Below are 17,555 nucleotides of genomic sequence, written 5' to 3' on the forward strand. Positions count from 1 at the left end.
CCAGGCACCAGTAATGGTGGATAAGCAGGTGTATTGCTTACTCATATTGTCATACTTAACAACAATATAATCAGAATCTGATAAAAAAAAAGATGAATGCACCTTGAATCACAGATTATCAATACTAGGAGTAGACAAGAGATTGGACTACTGTTTGGAGTAGACAAGAGATTGGACTACTGTTTGAAGTAGACAAGAGATTGGACTACTATTTGGAGTAGACAAGAGATTGGACTACTGTTTGGAGTAGACAAGAGATTGGACTACTGTTTGGAGTAGACAAGAGATTGGACTACTGTTTGGAGTAGGCAAGAGATTGGACTGCTGTTGGAATCAGGTCAGAAATTCAATAAGAGAAATAATATTTCATAATTCTTTATTTTCTTATAAAATGACAAATGAATATGTGCTTATGATTCATTTAACTAATAATATAAAATATATAAACACAGATCTAAATCTAAGGGATTTCATCCTATAAATGTAGTCATAACACAATATAACAATAACAATATAGATTAACAAATACATACACAAGTTTATGGTATGGGTGATAACTGTCTAGTTCAATGAAGTCTAATGAGGGATCTATAGAAATGTAACAGTGAAATTCTTATACATCAGTTTAACAGTCTTTTCCTCAAAGTATCACAACAAAAATATCTGACATTAAAATAATACAAGAACAGTTTTTTTATTGAAAGATGGAAACTTGGAAACCTATAGACCTTAAACTGGAAAACTGTTTTATTTAGTAAACAAAAATCCCCCCGCCAAGGGTTGGGTTCAAACTCACAACTTTTCTGACATTGAATCCACACATAAGAAATCTTAGAGTGGACAGTGTTGCCTATTCTACTTAAAGCTAATGGATGCTAAGCAACAGGTTATCACAAGTACATAGGTAATTAGACAGTTACAGTTGATTTTGAGAAAAAAAAATCTTCATTACATCAAGAGGGTTAGATTTGATGTGAGTTATACAATAAAAACTGTATTAAAAGAATTTATTTAGACTTTTCGTCAATACAACATAATCCTGGATCTCAGCTTATATTGTCTCAAATAATAGAGGCTCCAATTGGTGATGTTTAGAACCTTTTAATTGTATGTCAGAGACTTATTGCTACATCATTTTGACCTCACCATCATAGTATACCTTATATGTACATATAAATATAGAACTTTAATTGAAAATGTTACACACACAATAAGGATAAAATAATAGTAGAAATACAGACATTGAACACATATGGGTACTTTTTATATCAAGTTCTTATCTCAGTTGTTTGTTTTTCAAATTTTTTCCCAATTTAACAAACAATGAATACACAACAAATTGCTTATTCTTCAGATTGCCAATTGATTAAAAAATGGCTATAAGCTTACTCTTTGGTTCATATTTTAATCATGATTCTATGTTAATCACAATTAAATTTTATACTTCTTTGTGATTCTTCATCAACTTGACTAATACAATCTTTTGGCCTTTATAGTCAGTTGTCATGGTAACCAATAGTTTACAACATATAGGAAGCTGTATCCATGGAAACATGATTTGTTCTGAATTTCAAACAGCTATGGCTGCTTTCGCATCAGCTGTGAAGAGAAAAATAAAAATACTTGCAAACTAATTGAATAGGTATACATATGTACATCAACACAGACTTTCCATTAAAAGTATTTTTTGAGGAGTTAAAAGAAGAAAAAGAAAACTGGAAAAAATCATTTGAATTCCTTTTAAAATAAGCTTCCAAGTCTTTCTTTAGCACAATCAAATTAGGTCTTTCCACAATTTTTACTTTATAGAACTTTTGCTTTAATTTGTAGAATGAATAGTTATTAAAGCCATTGCCTAATTATTTGTTCAATATATCATTTGCAAATGTTATATGAAGTTGAGGATATGAAAATATTTTAATTTAACTGAGAAATATATTTATCTTAATAATGCTGAAATAATAATTTAATTTATTCCATTTTGTCAGATATTCATATTTAATACATTTATATATTCTATCAAAAACTATCTTTCAGGGTTCTAAGTTCCTCAGTCAAATATTTGTATCTGAATTGCATTTGAATTAAATAAGTTTTCACAACAAATATTAGAAGTTGGATGACTATATATATTTATAAAAGGCCATATTCTACATATTTCTAAGTGAGCTATTTTACAATGCAACACTTACTGTTTTTTTAGATCAAGAAAATTAATTTAGCTGTTATTCTTCAAATACAAAAATATCATCTAAAGGGTCATTTACAAATACAAACGGGTCAGGTAAATGTGAACGTGTAGACAAGATAGTTAATAACAATGCTGGCTACCTGTGAGGGTCTAGCATGATCCACCCTGGCATACACCATTTTTTGGCATTTAAATATGGTTGAGTGTAAGAAACATGTGTATGCTTGGTTTCACTTGTAGATCCTCATCAGCCTTCTTACCACTTATACACTAGTAAATATAATACATACTTATGAACTCTGATACTGGGTCACTCCCATCATCCATTCTAATTGATTCTGTTATATCTTTGTTCTCTATTAATGGCAGAAATAATTGGGCAAAATCAGCAGTGAAAGGAGGTGCTATCACATCTAATACCTATAATTAGTAATAATATCAATTCTGAGATATATAGCACTCATGAAACATACCAACAAGTTAAGGATTCCAAGGAACTCTGTGTCTCACCTGTGATTGCTAAATCAGTGTAAAAGTATACTGTTGATAACCAAAAGCTAAATCCAGTTATCAGAAAAATTCAAGATAAATATAAAAAAATTCTTCAGATGCCATTTCTTAATCTTGAAGACACTTATTCCAAGTTTTATACAATGGAGGTTTAACAAAAAAAAAAAAAAAAAAAAAAATTGAGACTGTATGTTAATAACAATTACAAAGAAAAACATAATCCATTTATCATTTTAGTATGGAAGAACAGAAAATATTATTTCAAACTGTGGATTCTAACAAATCTTTTAATCATAAAAAGTTTCATAAAGGTTAAGCAGTTCTTGATGACTAAATTTTTTTAACCCAAGGCTGCTTCTGAATGTTTAATGCTAAGTCTGGCATTTAGTTAAAAATTTCCAGTATCAGAAAGATGATTTTTATTTTACCACAATGATATGTGGAAAACGCTATGTCTCACTTCAGTGACAAAATATTGAGGTTCAACAAAAATAATACTTTAATTCAGAAATTATTGTGATGTTTTTATTAGTGCAAAAAACACAACAGGGTTATAATCACAATAATTTAAATTAGCATTTTGAAATTTTTTATGTGAATCAAACAAGATTTTTCTGAATATTGCAAAAATTAAAATTGAATTTTAGTTTAAAATGACAAAATCGCAATAATAAAAGCACACAATAATTTCTGAATATACAGTTGTAAATTAGTAAAACTATGTTCAACTTAAACTGAATCTATTAATTATAACTACAACAACAGCTAAACTTTGATAAGTCAAAGTGAAATTAACCTAATATAACTATTGAACTTATTTTGAGGTAATCTAAGATCACAAGCTACAACAAGTGTTCATGTTTTGATAGTTTACCTTTATATGTGAACAAGGTGTGCTATTGTCAATTTTATTTGAAATTTTCTTTTTTTATGCAGACCAATATGAAAAAATAAATTATTTTTTGTTGATATATATTAACAGTTAAACAGGAGAAACAACTTCAAAAAGACAGATTGTTGGCTCCAGTCAAGTCTATATTGTGGGGCTCCATTGGAGTACCTACCTCTGTAACAAAATGTCTGATTAAAGAGATATCAGTGTCTTGCTTGTCCCAGCATTTACATATATAGGACACCACTGGTAAGACAAATCCTTTACTAAAGAGATGTACCATTCTGTCTAGTAATGTCTTCTTCAAATCAAGCTGCACAAAAAATAATAACACAACTAATACATTTCTAATCAATTTAATCAACTTTTTTAAATTACTTAAAACATTTTTTAAAGGTTAATTCTTTAAGACTCTTTATTCTATTTTCTAAATGTGTTGATAAACCATAAAACCCCATCCTTTTCGATACATTTCATTATCTATATCAAGTCTATGTGATTATACTTTATGGCACAATAGAAAAAACTTAAATGCATATACCATTGCTAAAGACACTTTTACTAATATAAATGTATTTGTAACCAGACATTACAACTAATCATTTCATACATACATGCATGAAAACTTTTAATATATAAACTGACTTACTCTGACTAAAACATCTAGTTCTTCAAATGTTGATTCAAACAACCTGACCAGGAGATCTAATGCTTTTTGATGTAACAAAACATGATTGGTAACTATCTGTAATACAGAGAACAGAAAATAATTATATACAGTAGACTCCAGCCAATCGGATACCCAAATTGTCAGCTAAAAATATCCGATTGTCCGATATATTCAATTAGCCGATGAACGTATTTTCCTCCAAGTTTTTTTTTTCAAATTGACAGACCCAACCCTAAGATACCAATAGCTATTATAGCTGCTTTATTAATGGAAATTTGTAACTAATCTTAATGTTTTTTCAGGTACAAGTTCGGATAATTCGGTTGATTGAGTAATAAATCGATCAGTTGATTATAATGTATTTTGTTTTATATCTGTCAGTCTATTGATTTTTTAATTATTATGTGTTGATTATCTGAATAAAATATGTACCTCTTAAATAATGAGACTTGTTGTTTTTGGGTATCTTGTTTTCGCTTGATTTGTTTCATTTGTATGTTAAAACAGGTAAAAGTTAAAAATAACTATGAATTCTCGGAAGTAGGCCACAGGTAAATCTATTAATAGCTATGAATTCTCTAAACTATATAATCGAACCCGGATCTAATTTTCTAACAGTTTTTATTTATGAAACACATTTCTAATTTCAAGTAATACAACTATTTTTATGATTATAAAATTGGACATGAAGATGAGTAAAATTAATTTGATTTTCTATCTTATCTGTCGTGGTTCAAAATAAAAGGCTGAATATTATGTAAATTAGGAAAATGGCGTACGTGTGTACAAGTTACATAATTCTATTTCACCTGGGATATGCTATTGACACAAGATTCCTTATTTTTACACGGGACTACTATATATATTTTAATAACTTGTTGAGAAAGAGGTACATTTCATTCATATTTAATAAACATTGATGAACATCATGCACAGTTTATCATTTCTGTCGTGTCCTTGTTTGTGAAGTAAATGATAGCGATCACATTTGGATAAACACACAACAAACACATCTTAGGCAAAATATAATATCAGATTCAAAGAATAAACAAGACAACAAGAAAAAATATGTTTTATTTGTCTATAAATGATCGTTTTTATTAATAAAATGAAACATTTCTGTACTGAAGTTTTCTTAAACTACGTAATGGCGCAACTTCCGGCTTCATTTCCTGTCAAGAAAAATATGAAATTATTTCAAAATATTCGATTGTACATGGTTTTCACACAATTTTCATGAATATTCCTATCCAATTAGCCGATATATTCTAATAACTGATATTCGATTATCCGATGTATTTTGACTGAAATGTATAGGGAATGGTTCGGTGTTTTGAAATAATATTACAATAGCCGATATATTCATTTAACCGATATCGGATTAGGTGGAGTCTACTGTACTATAATAATATTATACATTTTTCCTTTCGAGCTACAAAAACAAGCAGGAAATCAGGTAAAATAACAATTCAGAAACACATGTGCAACTAATCTATGAGTATTCAACCAACATAACAATCTTAAAACAGAAATTATTTCAGCACCTTTATGTCTCAAACTTAAATGGCTTTAGAGAGACATTCAGTGTGCATGTTACTGCAAATAATGATACATAAAATATTAGTTATCTCCCCCTCATAAATCCTGCTTGCTGAAATTTAGTGGAAAATATTTCATGAATATTCATTTTAAATCATAGTGTGACTGTAAACCAAAATAATACATCAAATTATTTTGGATGTAACTACAAGTTAATGACATTATAAGGTATAAATAGTTATCAAAGGTACCAGGATTATAATTTACTACGCCAGACGCGTATAAACTGTTCACCAAGGCCTTATTCTATGACAGAAGGTACTAGACAATTTGAGACTCCAGGGGCGGATCGAGCCATTTTAAAAAGGGGGGGTTCCAATAACATGTCCCCATTCAAATGCATTGATCGTCCAAAAAAAAGGGGGGGGTTCCAATCCCCGGAACCCCCCCTCTGGATCTGCGCCTGGACTCTAAAACTATGTATCTACCTCATCTATAAGGACTAAGTGTAATGGAGTATGGTCTGTATTTAATTTGAAGTAGTTGGTATCTGAAACTGTATAGTCTACCCATTTCAAAACACCATAGGCTATCACCGGAAACCTGTAAAATATCATATCTATACAGTTAACTTAAAAATAAGAACAGTTATAACAGAGTCGCTTAATTTCCTTCATTTTACAAGTCTTTACATTGAAGAGTGTTTTATTGATAGTCTTTGCATAATTTTATCATAGACCTGACATGCAACATATTATAAAAGCGAAAAAGTAAAGAGTATCACGAAATATCTTGAAATTGATTTTTGAATCGATTTATTTTTTGCTTACATCTAAGCTTTCACAAAATGTTCTGATGTTATTTGAAGTTGTAAGCTGATGAAAACTGCAACTTATATGAAATTCTTACTTTAAATTTAGAAATAATACATTAACATCTGCAATAAGTTCAGAAGAGTTTTTGTTTTCAGCACACAATGACTGAACTTTCTCTAGGGCTTGTGTTGTTGGTTTCAATTCATCTTTAACAATTGATTTTCTTTGTCCCTAAAAAAAATAATTTATTGCATTATTTTGAATGAGATTTACTGTCATAGATGTATATATTGTCTTAAGGTGGTACCTAACACTACAGGGAGATAACTCTGTAAAGTCAGCTAAACGTTTTAACTACCTTGTGTTGTAAAAGGAATGTTAAGCTTCTCAATGATCAGAATTGGTGTTTGTCAAATTGCTATATAACCAGTGTAATTTTTATGACAAAACGGTTGGTTCAAATTTTTTTAAATTTTTATATTTTTGTTAAAGTGTCAAAGTAAATACTTTGACATAATTTTATGAAAAATAAACGAGCCAAATTAATTTTGGTGAAAGTGTTGGGTACCACCTTAAACACTAGTAATTTTATACACACATAATAATTACAAATATGTTATATTCTCAATAAATTTTAACACAAGTACAGGAAGTTGAAGATAACAATTCTATTGGTGGTCAGAAAACAAACATCTGACACATAGTGATAGCAGCCCCTTTTGTAAAAGAGGGACGAAAGATACCAGAGGGACAGTCAAACATATAAATCGTAAACTGACAACACAATGGCTAAAATAATAAAGGGCAAACAGATAAACAATAGTACACATGACACAACATAGAAAACTAAAGAATAAACAACACATACTGAAAAATGAATGCAACTGATATAAAGATATGGTAATTTACAAAAAATCACTTTGAGATGTTCAAATAAATATATCAAAATTTTGAAATGGAAGAATTTAAATTTGTATATATTTTTAATTGTAACACATAAAAACTTCGACAAAAAATACAATATGGAGTGCATATAGACAAAAATCAAATTTTCAAAGCAATTCTGATTATCTGGAGTTGTCTTCCCATTGTTTCTCATTACAAACCTTTTGGCTCACACTCTACAAAATAATTTTAGGGGTTCCCTTAGGAAAACTTCTTATTGCCTTCATTTTCTGCTTGGGAAATGTCAAGGAAATGTCAAACATACATTACCTTTCCAATTAAGACATGCAATAAAATTGAGAATGGAAATGGGGAATGTGTCAAAGAGACAACAACCCGACCAAATAAAAAAAAACAACAGCAGAAGGTCACCAACAGGTCTTCAATGTAGCGAGAAATTCCTGCACCCGGAGGCATCCTTCAGCTGCCCCCTAAACAAATATATACTAGTTCAGTGATAATGAACGCCATACTAATTTCCAAATTGTACACAAGAAACTAAAATTAAAATTAAAATTAAAGTTATCAAATAAATGTGTATGTCCAAGCGTTTTCAGTACCTTTTTATAAGTTTCTGTGACACTTGCAGCATATGACAAAACATATATATATTTAGCTTTATGTTCAGGGTTCACTTTTGATACTGGTTTGAACATGGCATCTATCAGTAAATCTGAAATTAAACATACACTGTTGAAGTTCCAAACTATTCATTACTAAAACAAGATGTATTTTCCCTTGAATTGTGTGTATACATTATAAAACAAAGAATGAAATCAAACTGCTTATTTTAAAACACTGAAGAGGAAAAATTGATTTTCATTTATCAATGTGAACTTCACATTATTTATTGAATTGTATCTTACAATTCAATCCTTTTATATCCATCATGCAGAGTTTTCAACTTCAGAAGAAGTGCAAAATTAAGCTTTACTAGTTTGGATCAATCCATTATGTGTTATTGAAGAAAAAACGAATAATAGATTAGACAAGATGCTTCAAAATAAAAAACTGATGCAAATATAGCTGAAATCTAACAGATTTTTTAGTAAAAGCATAAAAGCAAGGGATCCTGCCTCAATTTTTTTAATTTAAGTAAATATATCTGCATTCCTTCAAATTAATCTTACCAAGGAATGCTGGTACTCTGATCAAATCAACTGGTGGAGGGTTCATGTCTGTGTACATTTTGTATAACTGAAAAAGAAATCATAGTAGACTTAAAAAGATATCTTAAACAGACAGTGAACAACAATGAAATAATTGTTTCAAAAAAGAATGAATAAGTCAAGAAATAGTCATATACATGTGCCTTTTATGATAATTAACAGAATATTTTTGCAACACAATAATGAATCATGTGCAAATAGATATTCATATGAGTTGTCATTAAATTATGTAAACTTCCACACCTTTAAAATAACTAAATACAATCTAAAATTCCATGTTTTCCTTTTTTCAATTTTTCTTTGACTTTATATACACCTTATCCCTATTCATTACAATACAGACAAGTTCTGAAATTACACAACTTGCTCATCTAGTTGAAGCTATCTGGGTGTCCTGTTTTGACAATGTACAGCGTATAAAACTTTCCAAAGTTACATGTTTAAACCAAATGTAAATACGTCAAACAAAGCAGTATTTTATTTTAATTTGTGTTTAACAAAAGTAGATCATGAACTATAAAAGTTTCGAAATGTTCTCTTTCTATACTTTTCCCTCCCTGAGCTCCTTAGGGCTGTTCCAGAAAATACTATGTCCCCCCAGGGAAGGCATTTTTTTAAATATTATGTGGGTGGTTGTATTTGAAATACCAAAAATGCAAAGGGAGTGCTGTTCTAATTAAATTTTATTTCTGTGGGTGGTGGGGGTTAAAAAAAAGTGCCGTCCCTGGGGGGGACATAGTATTTACTGGAACAGCCCTTGCTGATGACCTTTGTGTTTCTCACAAGAAATGTTTAATGATACATACAATGGTAATATCTGCTGGATTTAATGCATTCCTTGACAACATAGATGATAAAGCTTGACAAGCCCTGGGGTAGGCTGCTGCACCACTCAAAGCTAGCGTTATAGGGGTTACATCCAATCCTCTGTAATCACAATCATATACAAATTAAGTAGTGGTATTGTGTAATATATACAAATACATTATCAATGAAAATCTTTATAGTGAGCAAAAGAAAATATTTATTAAGGCAGCTTGCAACTATACAATAACAACAACAACAACCTATATGATTCATTGCAAGGACTTTGGATATACAAAAAATGTAATTCATTATGATTTTTGTTGCTAGAATGGAAAAAAGAGACATCAATTCAATTAATTTTCCATAGTTAACTTTCCACTAAAAATTTATATGTAACAAATGCGCACAAAATCAATTTAATGATAAAGTAAGTCTTAAATCATCACTCATGAAAAAAACAATAGTTTCAAATGTATTTTCGTCTGTTTTTATTTTAAAGTATTCAAAACATTAGTTGTTATTGTTGCTTACCTTTCATTAGCAGATTTTTGTAATTCCTGACACAACCTTCTAATATTAGATCCCCCTTTTGGTTCCTGTGACAGTATCTGCATCAACACTTGACTGTATAGATAGGTATGTTCTCCATGACAAACCATTTTCTATAACAAATACATAAATCATCAAATCAGTTATTTTTCAATATTCAGTATAATTGTCATTGTCTTTAGTTGTTAAGAGATAAATTTGAAACAAGACAACATCCTGATATAGTGCTCTATAGGTAAGTAAAACAATTTTTCAAGGTAAAGGATATTTTGACAAAATTATGCCAAAACTTATATTACTTAAAGAGTTATAGTTTGACGATTCTTTTTGTATGGTGTGCAGTTCAGCACATGTAGTAAATGACAAATAATTGTTTTTTTTTAGTTCTTAATAAAAGTTATAATTCTTACTGTGAATTCTGGGAGATTTTTTTCTAACAATTCTTCTCCTCCATTTAGCAGACTAGATATTGTGGTTCGTAAAACTCTGGAGAATACTTCTATCTGATGACAGGCTGTAGAAACAGAGGTAATCTCCCCTTGGAATCCTGCATCTGAGATAAGCTGTAATAGAACAGAAGAACATAAAGTATGTATTTCAGACATGGTACAGTGGTTTGTTCAATGACGGGCAGAAGATACAGTTGTTATATCCCCTTAAATTTTCATCTTAGAAAAGAAGTAACAGAAAATCAAGTATATACATTAGACACAGTACTGTATTACTATAGGTTATCTCCACTTGGAATCCTGCATTTGAGATAAGCTGAAACAGAAAAATAAAGTGTAAACAACAGAGATGGTACATGTGCTATAGATTTCACTTACATTTACATAAACTTGTTAACTTGCATTCTGAGATATTTTGCCTACCTTAACAGTGAAGTTTAACATTAAACAATCTGGATATTCCTCTGCTAATTTGTAAAATAATCCTCTCCATGTAGGGTATTCAATCATCTCCGCCAACCAAGAGGGAGTCTACAAAATACATAGAATTACAATTAACTAATGTTATCTACAATAGAAATGGGCACTTGAGGTTGTCTTAATAAAATAATGTCTTGTTTTGTCATAAACTGGTACATGTTCATGAGGTTAATTATTTGAGGTCACACTAAGAATGGTGGTAATTATGCTAATTATTTGAGGTCACACTAAGAATGGTGGTAATTATGCTAATTATTTGAGGTCACACTAAGAATTGTGGTAATTATGCTAATTATTTGAGGTCACACTAAGAATGGTGGTAATTATGCTAATCATTTGGATGTATGCTTCGTGCAGGATATTAATTCTTTAAAAATCAAATTCAAGAAAATGGATTAAAAAGTACTTTCTATAAACTGTGGATTCACTTTTATTCATTGGATTCTAATTTTCATGGGTTTCGTGGGTACAGGTGAACCACGAATTCAACTGTTAAATGAATAACATATTTTGAATAGGCTTTGTATATGGACCATAATTTGCTATTGGGCTCCGTTTCCTATAACTATAGAAAAGTGATAAAATGTGAATTACTGTAAGAAAAGTTGCAACTATATCTAAAGATGCCATTATTTTTATCAACATACAAGTGTATGCTACTCTTCCCTAGAAAAAAAATTAAAATATACGAATTTCAAAGATTCCACAACCGTATTTTTGTGTCGTTTCTAGCGTTATTTATTGCTTCCGAAGAGCATAACGCTGACTGATTTATAGATAATCGTCACCAGCAAATTCGTAACTTTTGCTTTCAAATAACAAAGAACATCGACCAATAAGAATAGTGACAAGAAAATGCCGAGAACTATAAGTATTTATGTAGCAGATGTAAGAACAGTGGCGTGATTTTTGTGTCCGATTTCATAACGCAATTTTTAGATGATGTAATCTGCTTTGTTGTTATAGAATTCTTAAAAACAATATGCAAATATGAACTCTCGCGAGATGTTCAAACAGGTAAATCCGAGATGATTTACATTCTTGTTTTGATCTTCGTAATAATTAAGTAAGAAAATTACGTTGCCGTTATGCGTTACATTTCACACGAAACAGAAGTCCAGTTATTTATTAAAATTGTTTTTGTCCTTAAGTTCTAACCATTTCCTGTCATACGTGAAACATGTGACTAACATGTGATCACGCCATTACGGCCGGATGTACGAAATACTAGGTCTAAACATTGTTTTTGTTTCCAACGGGATGTTAGCAAACATAATCTGTAGACTTGTTTCGTCTTGTTTAAAAGGGGAAAATACAATTGTCAAAGTGATTGCGCCGGTGGTCTGTTATTTTTCCTATGTGCATAATGTTACATACGATCCTGTGTGAAAATAAATGCCCAATGACTTGACAAAATCGATTTCATATTTGACAGATGTTAGAACACACTTCGTTTCCCGATAATGACGTGAAGAGTCCTTGGAAAAATCAATCGAAATTATGTCTCTTATCATTGTACCAATGCTGGTTGGATTGATTTAACTTCAGCAGTAAATATTACTGGATATTTTAGGTGAATAAATATAATTTAATAACAAATACATGTTAATATACCGTTACACTTAGAATGTACAAAGTTGGAATCCTGTCACAGTTTTTAATTAATATTTTTTATTCATGTTCTGCAAACACTTATCAGAAACGCAATAAATTTGTCAAAGGAGAAGTAAACTTTTAGCATGCATGACTTGAAAGGAAGTACTTTATTGATTTTAGGCCACTAAAGTAGGTTAAAATGTGGAAACCCTGTAGATGGTGTACAGGTCACAAGTATCACATTGTGTCTATTTTAAAGATTTTAATTCCAAGTTAAAGGATTTTTCTTTACTGGATTTAAAGAATGTTACATTGCCAATGATTTGGAATAAATTGTATATAACTGGAAAATCAAAACCAAATATAAATACATTTATTTTTGCTTAAACATCATGATTCAACGATTATGGTATCCTGTATCAATGGAGAAAATATGGAAAAATCTGAATAAATTGTACTAATTGTTTTCAAAACAAGCACATATTTAGGAGTAATATAATACTGTTACATTTAAGATGGATTTTAAGAAAAAGTATACTGTTCAGATTATTTTAAGCAGATTTTGCAATAAAATAAAACTAAAAAAATGCTTTCGGTTTCTTATGGTTTCCTGGCAGGTTTAAAAAAAACTTTAATATAACATTGAAAATAGATTTTAAATATTAACATGAAGCAAGTAACACTAGTAATGGTGTTTATTTATGCCTTTTGAATTATATTGTGCAAAATAAAGAAAATAAAAATTGGTTTCCTGTTTGGTTTCATGTCACATAAACAGTGAATCAAAATGTATTAATTTTTTCTCGAAAAACTCAATTGTTCCATTCATACTATTCTAACACCAACACAACCCACTAAATAAAAGTTAAAATTTTAGAACTTATAAAAAAGGATACAAAAAGAAACCAAAGGCCGAATACCAAATTATGGTCCATATACAGAGATTGAAATCAAATGTCTATGAATATGCAAATATTTGAGCAATCCACAAAAATTGATACCCACGAAAATAAATGAATCCATAGTATGCATCTCTATATTGTCTATGCTGAGAAACATATTCATAATTATCCTCAATAACAAGGTGTTTCTGATCTGGTCAATGTCTTCATGTAAGACAGGAATATTTGGTACAGTTTATAACTTAGATATACATGTATGTTTAATACGTTTAGTTTTCAAGCAAGAGCAGAATATTTGACATTGTGTTATTTGATAACTTAGAATAATATATACCTCTCCTTCATCTGTAAATATAGAATCTGCTTTCTTTGGGTCGAAATGTTTTATAATCATTGTCTTTAAGTGGTTCTCAACCATTTCTTGTACAACTTTTATATCCACACCTAAAAACCAAAATTGATCATCTGTTAAAATACCAAACAGGGTATGATACAATGTAAGACATTGAAAGAGAGGAACCATAATGAGAATTGCATGAAATTTTGTTTTTCAAGTATTTTTGCTAGTTTTTTCAAGTTGGAGATTGTTAAGTTGATCAGAAGGACTGATTAGTGATAGGGGTCAGAATATTGGACTTGTTTTGACTTCATGTCAAGAGAATCACATGTTTGACGAAAAGATAATCTTTTTGCTGAGATTTTACATGCTAAAATAAACAGTATAACTACATTTTTTTTTGTAAATGTTCAAAGGAAATGCAGAATTTACAACAAAAAATAATTCTTTTGAATACAACTGTCATGACTATTTTATCAGGTTGAAAGCCATTTGAAAAAATATAGCTAGATTTAATTAATCAGTCTATATTACTCACTTTATCTCCTAATTGAACTATAACTAATAAGCTGTCTCGTTACAACAATGTCAATCACAATTAAAATTTTCAAAAAATGATATGAATATATGTGGTATGATTGCAAATTGCCAAAAAGACAACTTCCCAGCAATTACCAAATGATGAAGATAAACATAGGTCACAGTTCAAGGTGGGTCTCATGAGAGTCTAAGCGTGACGCTGTATTGCTTATATTTTGTAAGCGTGACACATGAAAGTCAAATAATTGTGTCTTGAAAACGGGAAATGAGGTCTTGAGGGACCAGGGAAATGAGAAAAAAAATGAGAATTGCTTATGTATATAGTGTAAGCAGGATAAGGGAATCTGACAAAACAGTAAGCGGGATCCGGGATCGGAACCCCCCCATGAGACCCCCTTCAAGTCTTTATGTTATGATAGAAACAATTAAAATTTTCACTAACCAGCCTGAATGAGCCATTCTGCTAACAAATTCACAGTCTGTGCAACAGCTTTGTAGTTTTCGGATAGTAGCTCTACAACTTTCTCTGGTGAACCTCCAGCTTGTAAAAATCTGTTTAAAATAAAAAAAAAAGTATAGACAATTACAGATGATCTCCTTAACTTTTTTCAAGCATCAATAAAGTTTAGTGGTAAAAATCACTGGCTCTATGCTGTAACAAATCCTATAGATGGTAATATATAACTAGCTTTTTATATTAACATGATTGATACCATCTAAATAAATCAATTAATTCACTGTCATGGCAATGGACTGTTATTTTTCTCTTTTCAATAATGGTAAGTGATAATGAATGCCTACATAGCTATTGAATATTCATGTGTTGATACATGTACATAAGAACAGCATGTGAAGCCAAAAAACAGCATGTGAAGCCAAAAAACAGATGTTTTTAGATTTGTAGCGTAAATGTTTATATGTAGATATAGAAATAGAAAATAATAACGGATAGTGTTAGGTTGTTTAAAAGCCAATAGAGTAAAACCAAGCATATATCAAGACACTGTCACTGTATCCAATTGCAATGATACGTTTATAATGCTAAATAAACTTATGATATTTACGTTTTAAGCATGTTAAAAACTCCTGGTTCCATAATGAAATCACTGGCGGAGAATATCTGCAGACAACCATCCTGTATGGCTTGGTTCTCTTCTTCATCTTCACCATCTATATCATGGTCAGACATCTACAAAACATACATTCTAGTCAGAAGATACTAAAAAAGATTAACAACAAATGGAAGTTATTAACAACCTTGACTGGCTATACAGCCCTCTCACGGGCGGCTCAATGCCCAAAGAGGAACATTTAAATAATTTTGTGCCATCTGTCAGGAACAGGTGGTGGACACCATTTTGGAGGTCCACATCTTGGTTTTAGTGAGTTCTTTTTGGTTTGTTGACTATTTTGATGTTATATTCTTTACAATGTCTGCTTTCAGGGACAGTTTGGTAAGCTTGGCAGCCCGCTAACCTCGATGATGGTGTACTGGTAGATGAGTCGTGGACAAAGTATAAAAGATGACAGGAAGCATTATCAGGACCAAAGCCGCAAGGCAGTAAAATGAAGATCCATCATCTAATGCCTAGGGTACAGCCCTCAGATGTTAATCGGCAGAACACTTCCCCATCTACAATGGGTTTTGGAGTGCATGTTAACACAGGAATACGCTTACTGTGCAGCGTTGGATTGGTTTCTGTCATCTAAATTAGTAAGTCATTGATCATCTAGAAGTAAACCCCTCATCAGAGATAGCGGGTACAGGAGAGCTGGTCCAGCATATTTGTTCAGCTGTAATGACTCACTCAGAGACGTGACTGAAATTGAATGGATTGAAAAAATAGAAAAAAAATCAAATTAATTAGTTTTCTTGTTATTTCAATTTTTACATTGAATAGAAGTATAGATATTTTAAATGATTTTCAAAATATAATTACATTTTTTTGTCTTAAGGCATAGAAAATCATTTAATTGCCATCCTTTTATGATTCTTTGTTTAATTTGTATTTAATTTTTATTGTTTTATCAATTCACATTATTTTAAGGAGGGTAACTCAAAACAGGATTAAACAGGGGAAGTAACCTGGAATTGCTTTAAAGTGTTTACAATAACACAAAGCTTGAGACAAAAGTCGATAATGATTGTTTATTACATGTAGTTACTATGTTTGACATCCAAGCTGTCAAGTGAAGCCATTTAATTGCATATCGTCTGTTATTTACAGGTAACAACAACCCTCATCAGTGACTCAAAAACATAATTTAATGATGGCTGGTCATTCAAGTTAAAATATCCAAAAGCGGGAGATTCTGTTTTCCTGCGAGGGAGGGTACCAACAAGCACAAGATTGCTGGAATTTCACCATTTCAGGGGGAGTCTCCCACTCAAAACAGGAGGGTAAGCAGGTATGTGAAGGGTAAGCAGATTGAACTTTACATGATGCATGCTTCATGTACATTGTTTCCCATTTAAAAACAAACATGTTTAAGCTCTTATATTCTCTTAAGGTTCATGTGGACCCTATGGCTAAAGTGGCCGTATTTTCACCTCAAAATTTTCTCTGAGTACAGGTAAACCTGTGCATCTGGAAAAGTTTTAAGGCATAGCATGCCCTAGATAAATAAAATTCAAATGCATTGAATTTGTATGATTTAGAGCCTGTGCAAATATTGAAATCAACAAAAATATATAGATCAATCACCTCTCCGCCTATTTCCTCAGGATCCCACACCATGTCTTCATCATCCAATTCTGACATTATGAATTATTTAAATGCGTTTTAAATATACTGTCAACAAAAATATCATAAATCTACAAAAATAAAACACCAAAGTTGAAGACAAAAATCTACATTGAAGTGTTAATTTTGCTATTAATTAATTGTGGAATATTTAACTCTTTTCAACATAACTTTGAATTTGTATCAAAATGAGAAAAACAATAAATCCAAATTATTATGTAAATAATAATAAGGAACGATGATTGATATTGATCCATTTGATCTTGAACATACAAAAGATAGAAAGGTAACATAGAATGAACTCTTTCTAGTTACTTTCCCCAAATTATGGGTATACCCAATTTAATGAGATAAATCTGATCTCAACATTCTAAATTTGTGTTTTTCAAAGTTAACTATAAGTTATTTTGCAACAACATT

The 17,555-nt window shown here is 30.6% G+C and overlaps 1 protein-coding gene across 2 annotated transcripts; it reads right to left on the reverse strand.

Moving 5' to 3' along the window:
• Window positions 1–359: 359 nt before the first annotated feature.
• Window positions 360–17,432, reverse strand: LOC134721002 (negative elongation factor D-like). Of its 2 annotated transcripts, XM_063583643.1 has the most exons (17): window positions 17,409–17,432; window positions 17,097–17,206; window positions 15,456–15,580; window positions 14,834–14,943; window positions 13,849–13,958; window positions 10,960–11,067; window positions 10,498–10,650; window positions 10,070–10,200; window positions 9,538–9,658; window positions 8,693–8,759; window positions 8,123–8,235; window positions 6,712–6,848; window positions 6,291–6,405; window positions 4,243–4,338; window positions 3,766–3,906; window positions 2,482–2,611; window positions 360–1,599 (listed from the first exon to the last, which is right to left on the reverse strand). In XM_063583643.1, the coding sequence occupies exons 2-17, from the start codon at window positions 17,151–17,153 to the stop codon at window positions 1,571–1,573; spliced, it is 1,743 nt and encodes a 580-aa protein (XP_063439713.1). In that variant the 5' UTR covers window positions 17,154–17,206; window positions 17,409–17,432; the 3' UTR covers window positions 360–1,570. The 2 variants fall into 2 exon arrangements, with proteins under 2 accessions (XP_063439713.1, XP_063439712.1); XM_063583642.1 differs by lacking the exon at window positions 17,409–17,432 and having other exon boundaries at window positions 17,097–17,247.
• Window positions 17,433–17,555: the final 123 nt, after the last annotated feature.

This window comes from Mytilus trossulus, chromosome 6 (assembly GCF_036588685.1).
Source record: "Mytilus trossulus isolate FHL-02 chromosome 6, PNRI_Mtr1.1.1.hap1, whole genome shotgun sequence".
In the NCBI taxonomy this organism is placed as follows: domain Eukaryota; kingdom Metazoa; phylum Mollusca; class Bivalvia; order Mytilida; family Mytilidae; genus Mytilus; species Mytilus trossulus.

Excerpts from the sequence above, each read along its gene's own strand:
- LOC134721002 (XM_063583643.1), bottom strand. The coding sequence starts at position 17,153 with ATGTCAGAATTGGATGATGAAGACATGGTGTGGGATCCTGAGGAAATA. Across the intron at positions 11,068-13,848 it reads TATTTACAGATGAAGGAGAG|ACTCCCTCTTGGTTGGCGGA; the intron begins GTATATATTATT and ends TGTATTTTGTAG. Across the intron at positions 10,201-10,497 it reads AAAATCTCCCAGAATTCACA|AAAATGGTTTGTCATGGAGA; the intron begins GTAAGAATTATA and ends TATTTGTTATAG.